We start from the raw sequence: 15,754 nt of genomic DNA, 5'->3' as shown, positions 1-15,754 counted from the left end.
TTTCAAGGCCATCTCTGCTTCTTGTGTCAGACCTGCTGCAGGGCTGTGGTGTGGGATCCCCTGTGAGCAGAGGAGGAGCAGGATGTTTCCTAAGATATCCTGTTAGATGCACATCCTTTGGATGTATTTGGTATGCCAGCCAGCTCTGCTCTTGTGCACATAGACACTCAACTTTGCAGGCATGCATGTGCATTAGTATGTATGCCTCCTGTGGTACACTGGTGTCAGGGGCCACCTCTTCTCCCTCTCTGTATGCACAGTTAGAAAAATAAAGTACTTCCAAGGAGCTGAAGAAAAGCTAAATGACCGGTTATGTTTGTCAGTGCCATTTGTTAGTTAGATTGATCCTTTTTTTTTATTTTTTATTCTAGAGGCATCACTTATGGTTTGAACCTTTTTCTGGTGGAGGCAGCTCACAATGCTTTCAGTGTGTGTTTGTGTGTATCCACCCTGTGGGAAATTTTCAAAGGGTAGAAAAGGTTTTGGCGTGACTGCTACATGCTTTAATTTCCTCTGCTTCTTTGAGACCCTGCTGAAATCGAGTGTGTGTTACTAAGCCCAGTACATGGCAGCAACTGCTCCTCTAAAGAAGTGCTCCTTTGCTTTGGCAGCTGTGGTTGGTGTTTTGAATTGGTACGAGGGGAATATGTGTGTGTGTCAGTGGGGAATAGTAGTTCTTCTGTGCCCTGAAGATATAAAAGCTGCTTCTGATACTTCTGTTGAATACACATTTTCACAAATGATCTCTCTAGACTTCCCAGATCACCCATTCTTGGGCTGTGTGCTTAGGGATTTAAAAGTATTACTTACTGTGTCTGAAAGGAGATGAGGGTTTTTTTTATCTGCTCCAGCCAGACCCAATGGGCACTCTGGAGAATTTAACAAAACCAGCTTGTTTACCCCTTATATGGCTTGAAGTGGTTTGCTCAGCTCTCTAGGAAGCCCTATTCAACCTCATTTAAATGTAGTAAACAAAAAGGGTCTCAAAATTGTGATTCAACACTGTAACAGGATGCTGAGAGAGCTCCATTCTAAGCAGTGGAAGTGTATGGTTCCTAAGAAGCTGGTCTAGAAATAGGATTCCCTCTTTTGAGGGGTGATTGGTCAGGGAAGTAGCTAAGACCCAGACAGCTTAGCCCTGTGTGTCAAATCGAAATGTGCCTAAAGATGTGCTTTACATGTTGATGATCCTCACTGGCTGAGGAGGGGAGGAAGCACAGCAGCCCTGCTAACTCTGCTCCCAGAGCTCTCAAGGGGCAGCTCCCAGCGCTCTCTGTTCCTTTAGAGGGTGCATGTCCTGGTGGCACTGAGGTCCTTGATGGCCTTGTGGGCACTGGGATGTGACGCTTCACTGTGGGGCACCTTGGCCAGGTGTTCCACACTACTAACTGTGGCACAGACAGAGCCAGGAAAAGAAACCTTTGTTGAGTGGGAGCGTGGTTCTTGAAGTGGAGTTTTTGTACATTTGGGTCAAAAATTGAGAGTGGCTCGTCAACATCGATGCAAGGTGTGTGGAATGAGGCAGATGCCTAGTGTGTGACCTGTTTTATGTCAGTGAATCTACATATTTATTAGCACTTGGGAGCTGCTAGGTATGTTCATCTCTGATATTTAGAGAGCACCTGATTTATGTCCTGGCTTTGCTATATTTGTCTGTGTTTTTATTGCATGAAAGCCAGAGATAGAGAGAAATGAATCAGATGACTTTGCTGTATTAAGCTATTTCAAGGAGGATAGTGACAGAGTGCTCAGAGCCAAAGCCTCCCTCTGACTGTCTGTAGTGAGTCACTAATTGCAAACTGTATACTGGCTAATAAAATATGTTGGCATAATAATGTTGTCCCACGTTGTAATTACAGAAGATAGATTCAAATATTTCAAAATGACAGCAAGTGCCTGTACTCATGTGAAGGGACAGGAACCTCAAATTATCTGAGATGCAAAAGAAGGAATTCTTCAAAGCTGCCTGAGGATCTGAAGATTAGATCATTATTATTATTATCTTTTAATATCTAAATTTATTGCTTGAGGAAGGTCAGTGGTGTGCTAAGTATAATTTCACTTAGCCTAAAAGGTGTCCATATGCTCCTACAGCACCTGGAAACACAAAAGCAAGTGTCAGTCTTGGATCTTTGGAAGGAATTGGTCATTCCCAACCGTGCTGCCTGTGGACCAGTGCTATTACTATATTTGGCATAAACAGCAGGGATGAAGAGTGGTTTCTATAAACAGAGCTCTCTCCAGCAGAGGCCCTGTGTCCCATAGACATTTGGATGAGTGCACAAAGCAGAGGTCAAAGTTTGGTCTCTTTGACTGAACATGTGTTTATGGTAATTTTTATTAACTTTGGTTTCAAGGGAAGTGGTCCAAGTGCTTTGCCAACTAACTCCCAGCAGCATTTGCAGGATGAGAGGCAAGAGGGATTGCCCTGAGGGCTGCTGGTCCGTGTGACCTATGCTGTACCCCATGTAGGGCTGGGACACTTGCTGCAGGGCTGCAGAGCAGGCCAGGTGCTCTCCCGAGGTTCTGTGCATTCAGAGCACCAGGCAGGGGCAGGCAGGGCAGGAAACTGGCTGGTGTCCCAAAACAGTTTGGTCAGACACTGTCTCTCCTAGGAACATGTGCTTTCTCATATTTTTGTTTTGTTTCTGTAGGTATGTGTAAAACCAGTGCACCTTAGGAAGGAATTAATTATACCTCAAACACTGGTTTGTTTGGCTTTTTTTCTGCAGTAAGGAGGAATGTCCCACATGACCAGCTGATAATATACTTTAGGTAAAAGAGCTGAGACTGTCCCTTTGCTTCCTTTTACTTTAAAATATGGAAGTTCCCTTCTTTTTCAAAGTGCTAGCTTGCCTGATAGACTTAAAAATCATCTTCACTTAGATCTGTAAACAATTTCAGTACAACAGCAGGCTTAGGGCTTCCATTAGCCGGAAGGTCAAATGTAAAAGTTTAAGAGAAAAAAAACTCATTTAGCCAAAAGATCAGTTTCAAATTTCAGATTGCTGGTGCTGTATTTTTCAGAGCTCTCAATACTAGAAAATGGAGGTTTGATACATTGCCAAGAATCACTGGGACTGCCTTAGGTGTGCACACACTGTATCAGTACTCCAAACTCAGGACAGAAATAGTAACTTCTGTTTCCACTTTGTGTCCATGGGTTTGCTGATGTGCCAGGGAGGAGGACCTGTGAGGAAACAAGTGAGCAGGCTTTCCTGCCCGTGCTGTGGGTCATGCCAGGTTTCAGACTCTGACAGGTGCTGCTGGGCTCATGATAGCAAAGAATAGTGGTGATTTTGAAAGTAGATACTCAGCTACATCTGCCTAATAGGCTTAGGACTGAGATTTGCTAATGAGATCAATAGGACCTTGCATGAACACACAGCGAGCTGGGTGTGCTGATGGACTCTGACTGCGGGTCAGCTGTGTCAAAAGTGTAAGTTCCTGCAAATCCATATATAGACTGTGTCTTTGGGTGGTGAAACTTGCACAAGGCATCATGTCTGATGTGTCTCAGTAACCCACAACTCTGGGAAAAGTGTATAAAAGCAGCACGGTCAGGCTTTGCTCCTGAATGTTTTGTACTGTTGCAGATAATTTTTTGTGCACTGTGCAGAATATGTATTCATTTAGGCAAAATCTAAATGTAAGGAAGGGGCCTTCAGGATAGAGCCTTCTGATCTTGAGTGCTTGTGTAAGGCCCTCATGAAGACAGTGACTGCAAATCACTCTCTGCTAGCAAATATCTAGCACTCCCATTCCCTTTCACTATAGATGCAGTATAACTGTAGAACTTCTTATGATACTAAGCCTGCTTGGTAAAAACTTAGATCAGAGTTTAATACAAATATCAGAATAGCAGGCAGAAAGGCAAGAAATCACTTTAGTGTCATCCCTGTGGTAAGTCACCCTTTCTGTACAACTCCATTCTTCCTGTCAATGCATTTCATTGCAGTTCACTGCTTGAATCTTCCTAGAAAGGACATGTTCAGGGGACTGTCTCTTTTTCTTTCTGTTTTCTTTTTTTTTTTTTTTTCCCCCTCTGCTGTCAGACCAGTGCTGGCCGTGCTGCTTACAAATTAACCTTTCTGCTGAGAAATGGCACTGTGGATGCTTTTCAGGGCTCACCAGCACATCTGAACTCTTCTTTGTCCCCACACACAGACGACATGTCCTTTGATGTCTCCTGGTTTGCCGTGCGCTCCTTTGCCCTGGACAGAGAGCCCATCTTGCTGGCCTCTCTGGACAGGAGGGGGATTGTGACCCAGGGCAGGAGGAACGGGAGCAGCGAGCTGAGCCTGGAGAGGATCAGCCCTCTGGAATTCCGGCTGCGCGTGCACGGCTGCGAGGACCACGACTTCGGGAACCACTACTGCCTGGTGACCCCCTGGGTGCGGTCTGCCACGGGCGTGTGGCAGCGGGAGCCCGACATCAGAGCCAAACCCATCTTCCTCTCTGTGAAAATGGATGGTGAGACACTGAAACATTTAGGTTTTAACACCTTATTGTGTCCTTTTGTGGCAAACATTCCCCATAACTGCTTTTAAAGGTGCCTCATTAGATTTTGTCTTTTGGTTTTTTTTTTTTTTATGGTTAGCAATTTCTGATTCAAGATTCTTCAGAGGAGAAGAATCTGTTCTGCCTAAACAGTTGATAGATACAAGACTGGAGCATTTTCTTTCCTGATCACCTCTTGGTGATGTTTTCCATAGCTGAGGCATCTTCTACTCAAGGGCACATCATTCTCTGCAAGTGTTAACCCTTCTGCTGCCTGCTGGAGGAAGCCTTGGTTTGCAGATGGGCTGTGTGAATTAGTCACATTGTGGTTAGTGTCAAAGCTGAGAAGAGAAAAATCAGAGCTCTGCCTCTTTCCTCCCTCTCTGATGACAAGACATGTTGCTCCCTGCACTTTATGCCTTGTCTGCTTTCCACCCAGAGTTGCAAGTGTTGCTAGACTTTATGAGCAGGAAGTTGCACACTAGATACTGCATTCAGAATTCAGCTAAGGAGTAAAATGAATACAGGAGGGGTTTTGAACTAGTTGCTTTCTTGATATTTCTAGGAGAGGTCATTTTTGGAAGTTCCATGAACTTGAAATGAACAAGAAGCTTTTGTTCTCCCCACTGTGCTGATAACTATTATAACTGTACTTTCCAAACCCCTTTCAGTTCTTACTGCCTTTTAACTGAGCAGTAGGTACTTCAAAATCTTTTTTTGTTTTTTTTTTTTGTTTAGGCACCAGCTTTGAAGGTTGATTAGATAGGGTAAATATATAGTAATTCTAATAATTCAAAGCACAAAGGAGTCCACTCCTTCCTTTTGGAAATTACAAAGAATGCAGCCACACTCTTCCTCTGATGGGGAAACAATCCAATATTTTGTTTGGAGAAATGCGTGAGAGGATAATTTTTGAAATAAACTCTACTTTGCTATCTCACTCCAGGGCTCTTCTGGTGCTTCCAGCCTCTTCAAGGCTTTGAAATTATAGAGGAAGAATTAGGGTGAAGAGCACAGGGAGAGACTAAAAGACCAATTTTTCAAACCTGGGAAGATGAAAATCAAGAAGGAAAATTAGCATAATTTCTTTCTGAAATAATTAATCTGTCCCTGACTGAATAATGTGGAATTCTCTCCTTTTTCAGTCAAGCAGAAATAAAAGGGATGTCTGAGTTTCTCAGCGATATCTAATGGCTCTGCCTTCCTTTTTCAGTTCTGAATGCTTTCAAGTACCCCCTGTTGATCGGCGTCGGCCTGGCCACGGCCATTGGACTCCTATCCTGCCTTATTGGCTACTGCAGCTCCCGCTGGTGCTGCAAGAAGGAGGTGCAGGAAACGCGGCGCGAGCGGCGCCGGCTCATGTCGATGGAGATGGACTGAGCACCAAGCTGGGCACACTGCATTTCAGGAGAGACTCACAGGGCTCCTGGACTGTGCTGAGACACTTGCTCACAGGCCCAGACAAGACAGTGCGTTTGCTCTCTGGTTTCAGCCTGGACCTCTGCTTCTCCTTGTTACACATCGTGTCCTGAGAACAATCAGGCCATATTTAGCAACTTGGGAGTTCTCCTTTTCCAGCAGCACTTTCTGCATAGGGATCATGTCCTTCTAATGTGCAAACTGTTGAGCCTTCTTTCAGCAGGGCCCTGTGACAAAATTCATTAATGTTTTGTTTGTTGGTTCATTGGTTTTTTCCCCCCCCTTGTGGTTTTGGAAAGATGTCCCTGTATGAAGGCAAGGTGGGCAGGATGATGAATGGGAAAGAGGCTGGTAAGTGTTAGACTTTCACTGTATTAACCAATCTACCTTTCCCCTCTGTCCCCATCACACCATCCTGTTCCCTTTCTCTTTCCACCTTGGTATCTCAGAGACTTCTCTGTGTTGGGTTGAAGGCTGGGGAAGGTTCCTGTACTGGAGCCATCACGAGGCTGTTCCAGCAAAGAATTGTTTTATGGTTGTCAGCATGCCTTCTCTTCCCTGGCTTTCCAAGAGATTGCAGTTAATCCTGACACGTACCTTGCCTGGTGGAGGTCTTTGAAGCACTTTTTTTAAACCTTTTATTTTCAGTGCTCAAATCTCTTAGCTATGGTGAGTAGGAACTAACTTGAAGAGTCGATTCTCAGACAAGCATTTGATGGATGTCTGCCTATGGCCACCTTCTCCCACACCCTTCCACCTTCTCTTCTCCCCACTACAGCTGCTCACATCGTGCCTGAGACCCTGTTCTGCTTGTGGCAGGGGGGCACGTGGTATCTAGGGACAAGGCTCAGCCTTCTGCTGGCCTCAGCAGGGAGGTTGGAGACCTTGCTCCCCAGGTGATGGTGTGACCTATGAAAATAGGGGGTCTTCATATGCAGTTGGCCAACTGATCATGTTTAGAGACTAAACTATGTATTACCAAATGCACAGACCAGACTTCAGTGCTGCTTCTGCCAGTCACTCACTGGTAACCCTCAAACCTGTGAGCAGAATCTGAGATCTGCAGTAGCTGCAGTGCAGCTCAGGATAGGAATAAGAGCAAGCCCAAGAGGGCAGCAAGAATCCTTCAGGCTCCAAGGGCCCTGGTCTTGAGCATGAGCCTTTCAGCAGGGCTTTCCCCCTGGGCTTGAGACCTATGCCTCGGTGCTATAGTATGGAACTCCTGCTTTGGTCTTCCAAATACACTGACCTGGCTCCTGAGAGGGAGCAGCATCTTTGCCAGGCAGTTCTGTCTTCCCAGCACGGCTGGTGTTCTAAGCAATAAGGGTCAGAATAAAGATACTGTGTACAAACCAACGAGGAAGTAGGACTTCACCACAGTCTGATGTCACAGCCGTGGTTTGGCTTGCATCAAGAAGGGTGAGAAATGCAGAGGTGAGGCCAGGGCTCAATCCTTACCATGGCTTTTAAAAGATGGTAAAGAAGAGCATCCACGGAAGGTAGTGGCTGTGGTGTGCTGTTGCCTGATTAGACATTAGTTATGTCCTAGACAATCTGCTTCTCTAATAGCTCATCCCACTGCATATTCCAGGGGAGCTGCAGGTCTGGTATCTGGCCTATGAAGGCTTTTTGTGCTAAGTTTTCTTAGTGTGGATTGTTTTTTTCTGTCTTGCTTTGTGACCTTTGTTCTGAGGCTGATGTGAAGGGATTTTCCAGAAGGCTGCTCTGTGTCCTGTGTGTGAACATACATCTGTATGCTTAGAGGTGTCCAGGGATTTTTGATAGATGAGTATGAAACATCTTCAAAATGGCCTTAATTTGCAGAGTTGGGGCTTGCAAGTTGTTATTTAAGACATTTCATGTAGTATTCCAAAACTGGGACCCCCAGACCTATGGACGTCTGAAAGACTTTGTCCTGAAGGTACATAGCAAGTTTTCTTTCTGGCCTGATGTTTTTCTTTCTGGAAGAGCTCTGAAAAGACCTCTGTTGCAGGCAGACTTAGCTGCCTTTCCTAAAGAACAGGGCAGAAGCAGTCTCCAGCTTCCACTGTGAAAGCCCAGAAATCTGTAGCAATGCTTTCCAAAGGAAGGGAGTTGAGGAAAGGATTCACTCAGATACTACTTTGACAGCAAGAATTTTTCTTCCTCTCCTGTCTCTACTGTCGTGAAATCTTGCTTTTTCCTGGGATGTTATGAAACACTATTCTGATGTTTGGGATGCTGGCTGATCTAGCAGATTCTTTCCTGCATTAACATCTGCTTTCTTCTCAGAAGGTTGTGGCATTGGGGCATCTTGGGAGGGGTGGAAGTGGTGGTGAAGTTCTAAGCACAGCATCAGTCACTTTTTGTCCTGGCAGACTGACTCCTTGTCTATCTATGCCCTTGGTTAAGTTTTAAGGGGAGAGGATCGTGACCATAATGCAATAATTAGGGAATGGATGAGCAGGGCAATAATTAGGGAATGGATGAGCCAGCTCTTCCCAAACACACAATATAGCACACTTCCTCCCTGCTGGAAAAAAACTCAGGGTTATTTTGGTCAGGGCTCCCTTCTTCTCTAGTGAAAGGTCCCCGTGTCCTTAGCTAATGCTGACCTTCCTCCACAGCCCATAAAAACCAACTTTGTCACTCCAAGTGAAGGAAGCTTTGCCACTAGCTTGTACTGCTGACAGCCCCTTGGAAGGCAACGCTGCATCCCATCCCACCCTGTATTTGCTGTAGTTGGAAGGCTAGAAGCTGATGGGCTAGACCTAGCCCCCAGGTTTCCTTCTACTTGTGCCAATTTTGTATTATCCCCCTTTTTTAAAAACAGAGTGTGAATCTTCTCTCTAAGGGAAAAAAAAATCTAGGTCACTTTTCATGTTTTTTATTGTTATTATTATTATTATTTTGTGTGTGACCAGGGTTTGTGTGAGTGGAGGTGTGTGTGCATCTGGTTGTGTATTAAACCTGCAGAGTATCAGAAGAGTAAGCTGCCTGTGGTGCAGTACAAGCATCCATATCCTCCCTGCTGCAACCTGTGGTATTGTCAAAGTATCCTAAGGGCTCACATTGATCTTCCTCTGTTTGCATTGCCATGTCTCCTGGTTAAGCTGGTAAATTCCTCCAGGCACTTGGAATTTCGATCCAGGGCAACCTTGAACATCATACAGCAGAAGGGCAAGATATTTTCTTTCTTTTGTTTTAATTTCAAAATTATAAAATAAAGTTTTGGGCACAATTCTGGAATGCAGGTACCGAATAGTTCTACAATGCCGTGTAAAATGTTTCTTTTTATGTTTAAAATAAAGATTATGTCCTTTTTGATTATGTCTGTGCTATGGGTCTGGATGTTTGAGCTAAGGGGCAGTTCTTTCCTTGTTCCCTGCATGTATGCAGACACTATTGTTGAAGGTATAAAATGTAAACCTCACAGTCCTGTTTCCAGCACTGTTTACCCTGTAAAATAAGCAGGAACCCTATTTTTACAGTAAGTTTTAAATATTTGCCTACATTTCTGGGATGAATTGGGAAGCATAATTATTTTCTGAGTCTATTGTGTTTCTACCTCACTGTAAGTCACCCTTTTTGTTGGAAGAGTTTTATTTTGATTAGCTAAGGACAAGAGTCACAGTTGGGAGTGTATATTTAATATCTGCTGTAAAACCTGGTGTTAGATGTTGAGTCTTCCTTGACCCCTTCACGAGGCTTCTCATTTCCAGAATACCAGGAGGAAAATCAATAGTGTTGGAAGAAAACTTCATGCTTTCTTTGCCAATGGCTGAGTTTGGGATGTTTTTTTACCCCCAGCAACCATGCAAAGACACTGAAATCATACAGCAAGGAGGTGACTTGCTGTCATGGTTTGATCCCAGCTGGCAGCCACGCCCCACACAGCCCCCCACTTGCTCACTCCCCCACTAGTGGGATGGAGGAGAGAATTGGAAGGGTGAAAGTGAGAAAAATACATGTGTTGAGATATAGACAGTTTAATAGGGAAAGAAAAAGCCATAGATAGAAACAAAGGAATTCATTCCCTGATTCCCCTGGGCAGGCAGGTGCTCAGCCATCCCCAGGAGAGCAGGGCTCTGTCACACGTAGCAGTGACTTGGGAAGGCAAACACCTTCGTTCTGCATGTCCCCCCTTCCTCCTCCTCCCACCACTTTTATATGCCCAGCATGGCACTGTCTGCTCTGGGATAACCCTGGGGTAACTTGGGGTCACCTGTCCTGGCTGTGTCCCCTCCCACCTTCTTGTGCTCCCACTCGCTGCTGGGATGGGGAGAGAGGCAGAAAAGGCCTTGGCTCTGTGCAGGCTCTGCCCAGCAGTAAGGAAAATATCCCTGCATTATCAGCACTGCTTCCAGCACAAATCCAAAACACTGCCCCATGCTGGATACTGTGAAGAAAATGAACTTTATTCCAGCCAAAAGCAGCACATGTCCTTTCCAGCAGGAAGTTGTTTGAGGCAGCAGTGGTTTTGGGAGGCCAAGACAGGCTTTGGCAAGGTGAGTTTGTGTTCAGAGTGGTGTGTGCTGTGTCTGACAGGCTGCAGTGCCGGCCAGGTGACAGCAAAGTGTGTACCTTTGTACCTTTGGCTTCTTTCTAGATGGAAAGGTGTGCTCTGCAGAGTCTGCTTGCAGGAAGCTGGGAGGTGGCACCAAGCTCTAAATCCTTAAGGAGCCTCAGGAGCCATCAGCCGAGATGTAGGAATGTCACAAATGGTCCCTCAGCAGAGCCTCTGACACAGGGACAGCAGGAAGGAGTGGTGTGCTCGTGGGACAGCAGTCCTTGGCCTCGAGCTGTGCAGGTTACAGCTCACAGGTAAGTTTGGATGAGCTTTTATGGAATTCACTTGCCTCCCCCGCCCCCTGGGATGACCTGGGTCTTAATACCATTGTTGTAAACGTGCTTGGATTTTGCTATAAGAAGGAAAGCTGAAAAATAGAAGTCTGGAAATGCAAGGGGGTACTGGTAAGTAAGTGCCTGGGTGTTGCAGTGAGTGATGGGAGGTGTCAGGTCTCTAACACTGCCTTGTACCTGCCATGGACTCAGCTCTCCCAGCTGCTGATGGGGGTATGGCCTGCTGCCATGGGGGCAGTCTGAAAAGCACTTTTGTGCCAGAGCCTGAGAGTTTAGTTGCTTTCATAACAGCAGGCTCAGGCAACATGCTTGGCTGTCCTTTTTCTCTGACAGACCCTATTGGTGCTGCTGTGGCTCTGGCTGACTGCCCTGCTCAGGTCAGGGCCAGTCCAAAACCCCTCTCTGGGCTGGAACTGACTGGTGTCAAGCAGGATGCATGAGGAGACCTGCCTCCTCTTTGTCATGTGAAGCTGAAGCCCTGCCATGCAAATCTTCCAAGGAAATGTGTGGCTTTAGCCTTTCCTGTGGGACTTCCCACACTTCTGTGGCTGCAGGGGGCTGAGGTCTGCACAGCAGGTATCAGGACAAATGGTGTTTCAAGAGAGAGTCTTTAGTGACTGATTGAAGCTGTGGGATGTGCTAACTGAAGGAAAAGCCACTTCTCATCCTTGTGCCAAATACACCTCAAATGCCACGTGTAGCTTTCAGTCAGACAGCCTTTTGCCAGGGGTCTCCTTCTGCTACTGAGGAAAATGGCATTGTGCTGTAGCCAGCAGATGACTGATCCTGGGTTATGGAGGAAAGCAGGCCCTGTGGATTTCCAGGTCCCTCAGGAGAGCTGCCATAGACACAAGCTGTTCTCCTCTCCCTGGCAGCAGAGTTGCATTCCATCAAGTGCCAGAAGCGTAAGAGCTTCCACCTCTGCCAAGGGGGTAGAGAGGCAGGACTTTGCAATACAGGCTTTGGGAAAGCAAGTTAGCATTATATTATATTTTGTTCCTTAGACTAGACCACAGACTCAGTCTGTTGTCGTCAGAGGTGAGTGATGAAGCTGGCAGGACAAATGGGCATGAAGTTCTGTTTCTTCTTAGCAACTTAACCTGGCTTATGCCCTCCAGTTCCTTGCTTCTATGATCCTGGCAATAGTTTGACATACTTAATGGATGATAAGGAGTGCCAAAGACACTAAAAGTTTCCTGAAGGGTGGAGCTAGGAGAGAAGGGAGGATGTGCTTCCAGAGCTCCTGCAGCAGAGCTGGCAATATGAACATACCTGGGCGCCTGAGAACCCAGAGATGTCTGAGAGGACAGGACTGGTGTTGCCTCTGTAGCTCTTGTTGCCTCTGTACTGACTTAGCTCTACAAAGGCCCTGGCATAATGTGCAGTTGCTGGGATGCTAGGACTGTGGTAAAAAGAGAAAATATCCATGCTGCTTAGCATCTGCCTGGATGTGTGAAAGCTGTGTGTGGTTACAGCCAAATGCATGTTCTGAATGCAAGTACAGTAGTTGTAACCTCCCCTTTGGTGTTCAGGTACATCCTTTTAGTGTGCTGAAACTTGTTTGCTGATATAATCTGTGTTTTCTTCCTTCTGCCTTATCTCTTCTGTTTTTCATGCTTCATTTCAGGGGCCTTTTCTTGCCTTTGTCTCTGCATCTCAAGGACGATGGCCTTTTGTGCTTCTCTCTCTGGAGGAGAGCAGGGGTACGTTGTCACAGTGTTCTTGAATCCATTGTTATAGTGTGATCTTGATTCATCTGCTGAGAGCTCAGGCTGCAGAACTGCAGCCCAGTGCCCACTGCAGAATCACCTGCAAGGCTGGCACCCTGTGCACATACACACAAATGTTTTGTAGCCACTTCCCTCATGAGGACTCCAGGCAATATGCAAGGAAAGTAAGGATTTCTGATGTGACTCCAAAGAGACATTTATATTCCCTTTGCCAAAGCAGAAGGGACAGTTTTTCTTTCTAAGAAAGATGGTTTAGCCTTTTTTCTCCATCTGCTTGCTATCATAACACAAATTCTGTTCAGTGTCTAGGAGCTCCATACAAGTGACCACTGTGCTGAACATTTTCATTTTTCAGAATAACAACAACATGATTCATTGTTAACACCCAGGATAGCTACCCTGGACTTGAGAAACAGGTAATTAAAGAATGTAATTTATCTGAGCTACTCAAGATACACATCTCAGAATAAGAACTGTAGACACTTGTTTCTCACTATTGCTGTAGAGGAAATCACAGCTCTCCCAAGACATGGGAATTAGGCAAGATACCTGTATAAAAGTATTGGGCAGACAGGTAGGGGCTGAGAGAAATGAGGTAATGGCAGCTCCATCAAGTGATGGGCTGGGAAGGAGGGAAGAAGTCCCAGCAGGGAGCAGTGGTCATTGTTCAACCCACAGACAGGTGATGGGTCCTCAAGTTCTCTCCAAACATAGCTTATATATCCATGAAAACACTTCCAGGGTGGATTCTGATCTCTATTTTGTTACTTGTATAACACCTCTTTCTTTGTGCAACAGCCCTTGGATGATGGTTATCAGGATGAATGCAGTCTACTCTGTGTTTTTTATCCTTTTGCAGGTTCCTGGGCTTCAGCCAGGCAGCTTTTCTGCTCTGTGGCTACTGGAGCCAACCCTGCCTCATACTGAAGTCCCTGGTGTGTTATCCACAGTGTCCAGTCCCTCTGAAGGTGTCTTTCCTAGTGGCTGTGCCAACAGTGAGTAACCAAGCTTCTTGGAGCATTTAGAGGAAAATCATTGCCTTAAGGTGAGTCTTCCAGTAAAAAAAAAAAAAAAAAAAAAAAAAAATTTTCTACTTTATTGTGGTTTTGGCTTTCTTCTGCAGGGACAGACCTTACTAGCTGGTTTTTGTCACTGCCCACTCTCTCCCCTGCCCCCATCACTGTAGGCTGACAAAAGCATGGCCCCTTCCTGTAGCTCAGAAATGTCCATCTCAGGTTTTTCAGGGAGAGCCCCTTCAGCTCAGAGAGCTCGGACTGGTAGAATAATCCATTTCATTAGAAATAAGATGTTAAGGTCCTTTTGAAGTTGATGGCTTTTCCTGTGGCCTTTCAGGTCCGTGCTGAGATGTCTTTGCCTTGTGCCATTATCTTTTTTTCGCCCCTCTCTTCTTTCTGTCTCCTACAGTTCCCTGCATGGATGAATGCAGAAAAGGTCTTTTCAGAAAAGGTCTATAAAGGTCTTTTGTGAGTTGCTATTCATTAAATCCCTTTCCTCGACCCGACTGTGTACAGTGTTAACAAGACAGCTCTCAGGACCCTTGGGCATGGCGCTGCTGTCTTTAAACCCTTCTTTACCTCGTGTCACTGGTGGCAGCAGCGTGTTGCCAGAGTGTCGCCTCTTCCCAGCTTGGCTGAGACACACATTTTGGTGGTGAGAGGTGTTCTCCAAGTCCCTGTGAGGAGCAGGGGAGTTCTGCAGGCTGTCTTGTGTGGAAGGTGTGAGGCAAAAGGAAGATAGCTGCTGCTGCTGCTGTGTTGCAGTCCTGAGCACATCCTTTATCAAGCCCTTCAGTGGCAACGTTGAAGGGGGAGTTGCTTTCACACTGAGACTGACAACCTGAGCACAAACAAGTGAGATGTACTGTGTACATTTGCAACTCTTCCTGCCATCTCTGTTTAATCAAAGCAGTGTACCCTGCAGGCTTTCCCTGGAGTTCACTGCAGCTCCTGCCTTTTGTTTGAAGGGAATTTGTTTGGCTCAGAGTAAACACAACTTAGCCTTTCTGTGACGATAGCCAAGACGCCGTTCTGTAGTGCAAATGGAGGAGAGCAGCAGCAGCAGCCTCAGTATTGCCTACAATGTGCTCTGCCTTGTGGTGCTGGTGTGACAATGTGGGATGATGCTGTCCAGAGTGCTCTACCCAAACCTAAGGAGGGTGAAAAGGTGACATATAGGAAACAGAGCATCTACTGCATGGCCAGGTAGCTAAACACACTCAGCCCATCCTACACTGGGAGGCAAAGTTCCCCTGGCAACCCCTCAGGTCCCAAGCTGACTTTCTTTGGACACCTGCATGTGGATGCTTGAAGAGAAGAGAGAAAATATGCTTTTGGAGCTTCAAGAGGAACTCAAGCTGGCAGTTCTGGGATTTTAAAAAAGGCCACTCTGGCTCTGCTGTTGGGCCTTAAAAGCCACTGCTATTCCTGTGATCTCAGAGGAGTGGGAAAGAGGGAGTTCTTTCAGGCAGATGAGCAAAGCCTTTGATGGTAGGTGAGGTGTAAGTGTAGCTCTGCCATTGCTCCCTTGCTTTGTCATTTCAGGAGCACAGCTGTGAGATGGTCCCACGTTGTTGGCAGTGCTGGGCCAGCCCCACGCCTCTGGTGCAGAAAACACTTTGGTGTCCTGGCTGGTAAGAATGGGACTTTCTGTCTATGTAGGTGGTCGGGTTTTATGTGGTGAGGTTTCCCCTGCAAGCCCTAGTGCTGCTCCGTGGGACCTCCAGCTCCTCCCTCTTCAGCCCCAGCCTTGCAGTTCCCCGCCTACAGCTCCTGGATGCTCTGCTCGCTGCAGTAGCCTGAGGGCAGGGAAAAATTCACACACTGCCACTGGAGAGGCATGTGCTTCCTGAAGTGCCTTGGGACCCTCTGCCTACCTCTAGGACTGGGAAACATGGTTTTGTCCATATTCCACTTGGGTTTGTTAGGAGAGCACCTCCCTGCTGCAGCCACTGGTGCAGTGGGTTTTGGGAATAGGAGTTGTCATTTTCCCAGCCTAGATGCATTTAACAATTGGTTGCAGCAATGGGTGTTTAATTCTCTTGCTAGCATTTCCAGGCTAGCTATTTAATTTGATTTTTTTCAAACCCTCTTGCTTCTGGAAATCCTGTAATCGAATCCAAGCTCTGTCAATCTAATTAGTTTTGAAGTGCAGAATCTCCATAACTTAGAGATCTAAATAAGCAGCTTAATATGAAAACCTAGTTTCTCTCCCAACACGTAACACCACCTTCCTGTGCTCCCCCC

General features: G+C 46.1%; 1 protein-coding gene across 2 annotated transcripts in view; it reads left to right on the top strand.

Annotated features, from left to right (window-relative positions):
- The window catches only part of PTGFRN (prostaglandin F2 receptor inhibitor), a 67,322-nt gene extending 58,094 nt beyond the window's left edge, over window positions 1-9,228 (top strand). For both annotated transcript variants that reach the window (XM_036394151.2, XM_054514117.1), the window contains 2 exons: window positions 4,168-4,473; window positions 5,714-9,228. In XM_036394151.2, coding sequence (XP_036250044.1) covers window positions 4,168-4,473; window positions 5,714-5,880 — 473 coding nt within the window. In that variant the 3' untranslated portion in view covers window positions 5,881-9,228. The remainder of the gene's footprint in view (window positions 1-4,167; window positions 4,474-5,713) is intronic.
- Window positions 9,229-15,754: the final 6,526 nt, after the last annotated feature.

Source organism: Molothrus ater, chromosome 2, assembly GCF_012460135.2.
Source record: "Molothrus ater isolate BHLD 08-10-18 breed brown headed cowbird chromosome 2, BPBGC_Mater_1.1, whole genome shotgun sequence".
Classification (NCBI taxonomy): domain Eukaryota; kingdom Metazoa; phylum Chordata; class Aves; order Passeriformes; family Icteridae; genus Molothrus; species Molothrus ater.
This window is presented reverse-complemented; position numbering and strand designations above follow the sequence as displayed.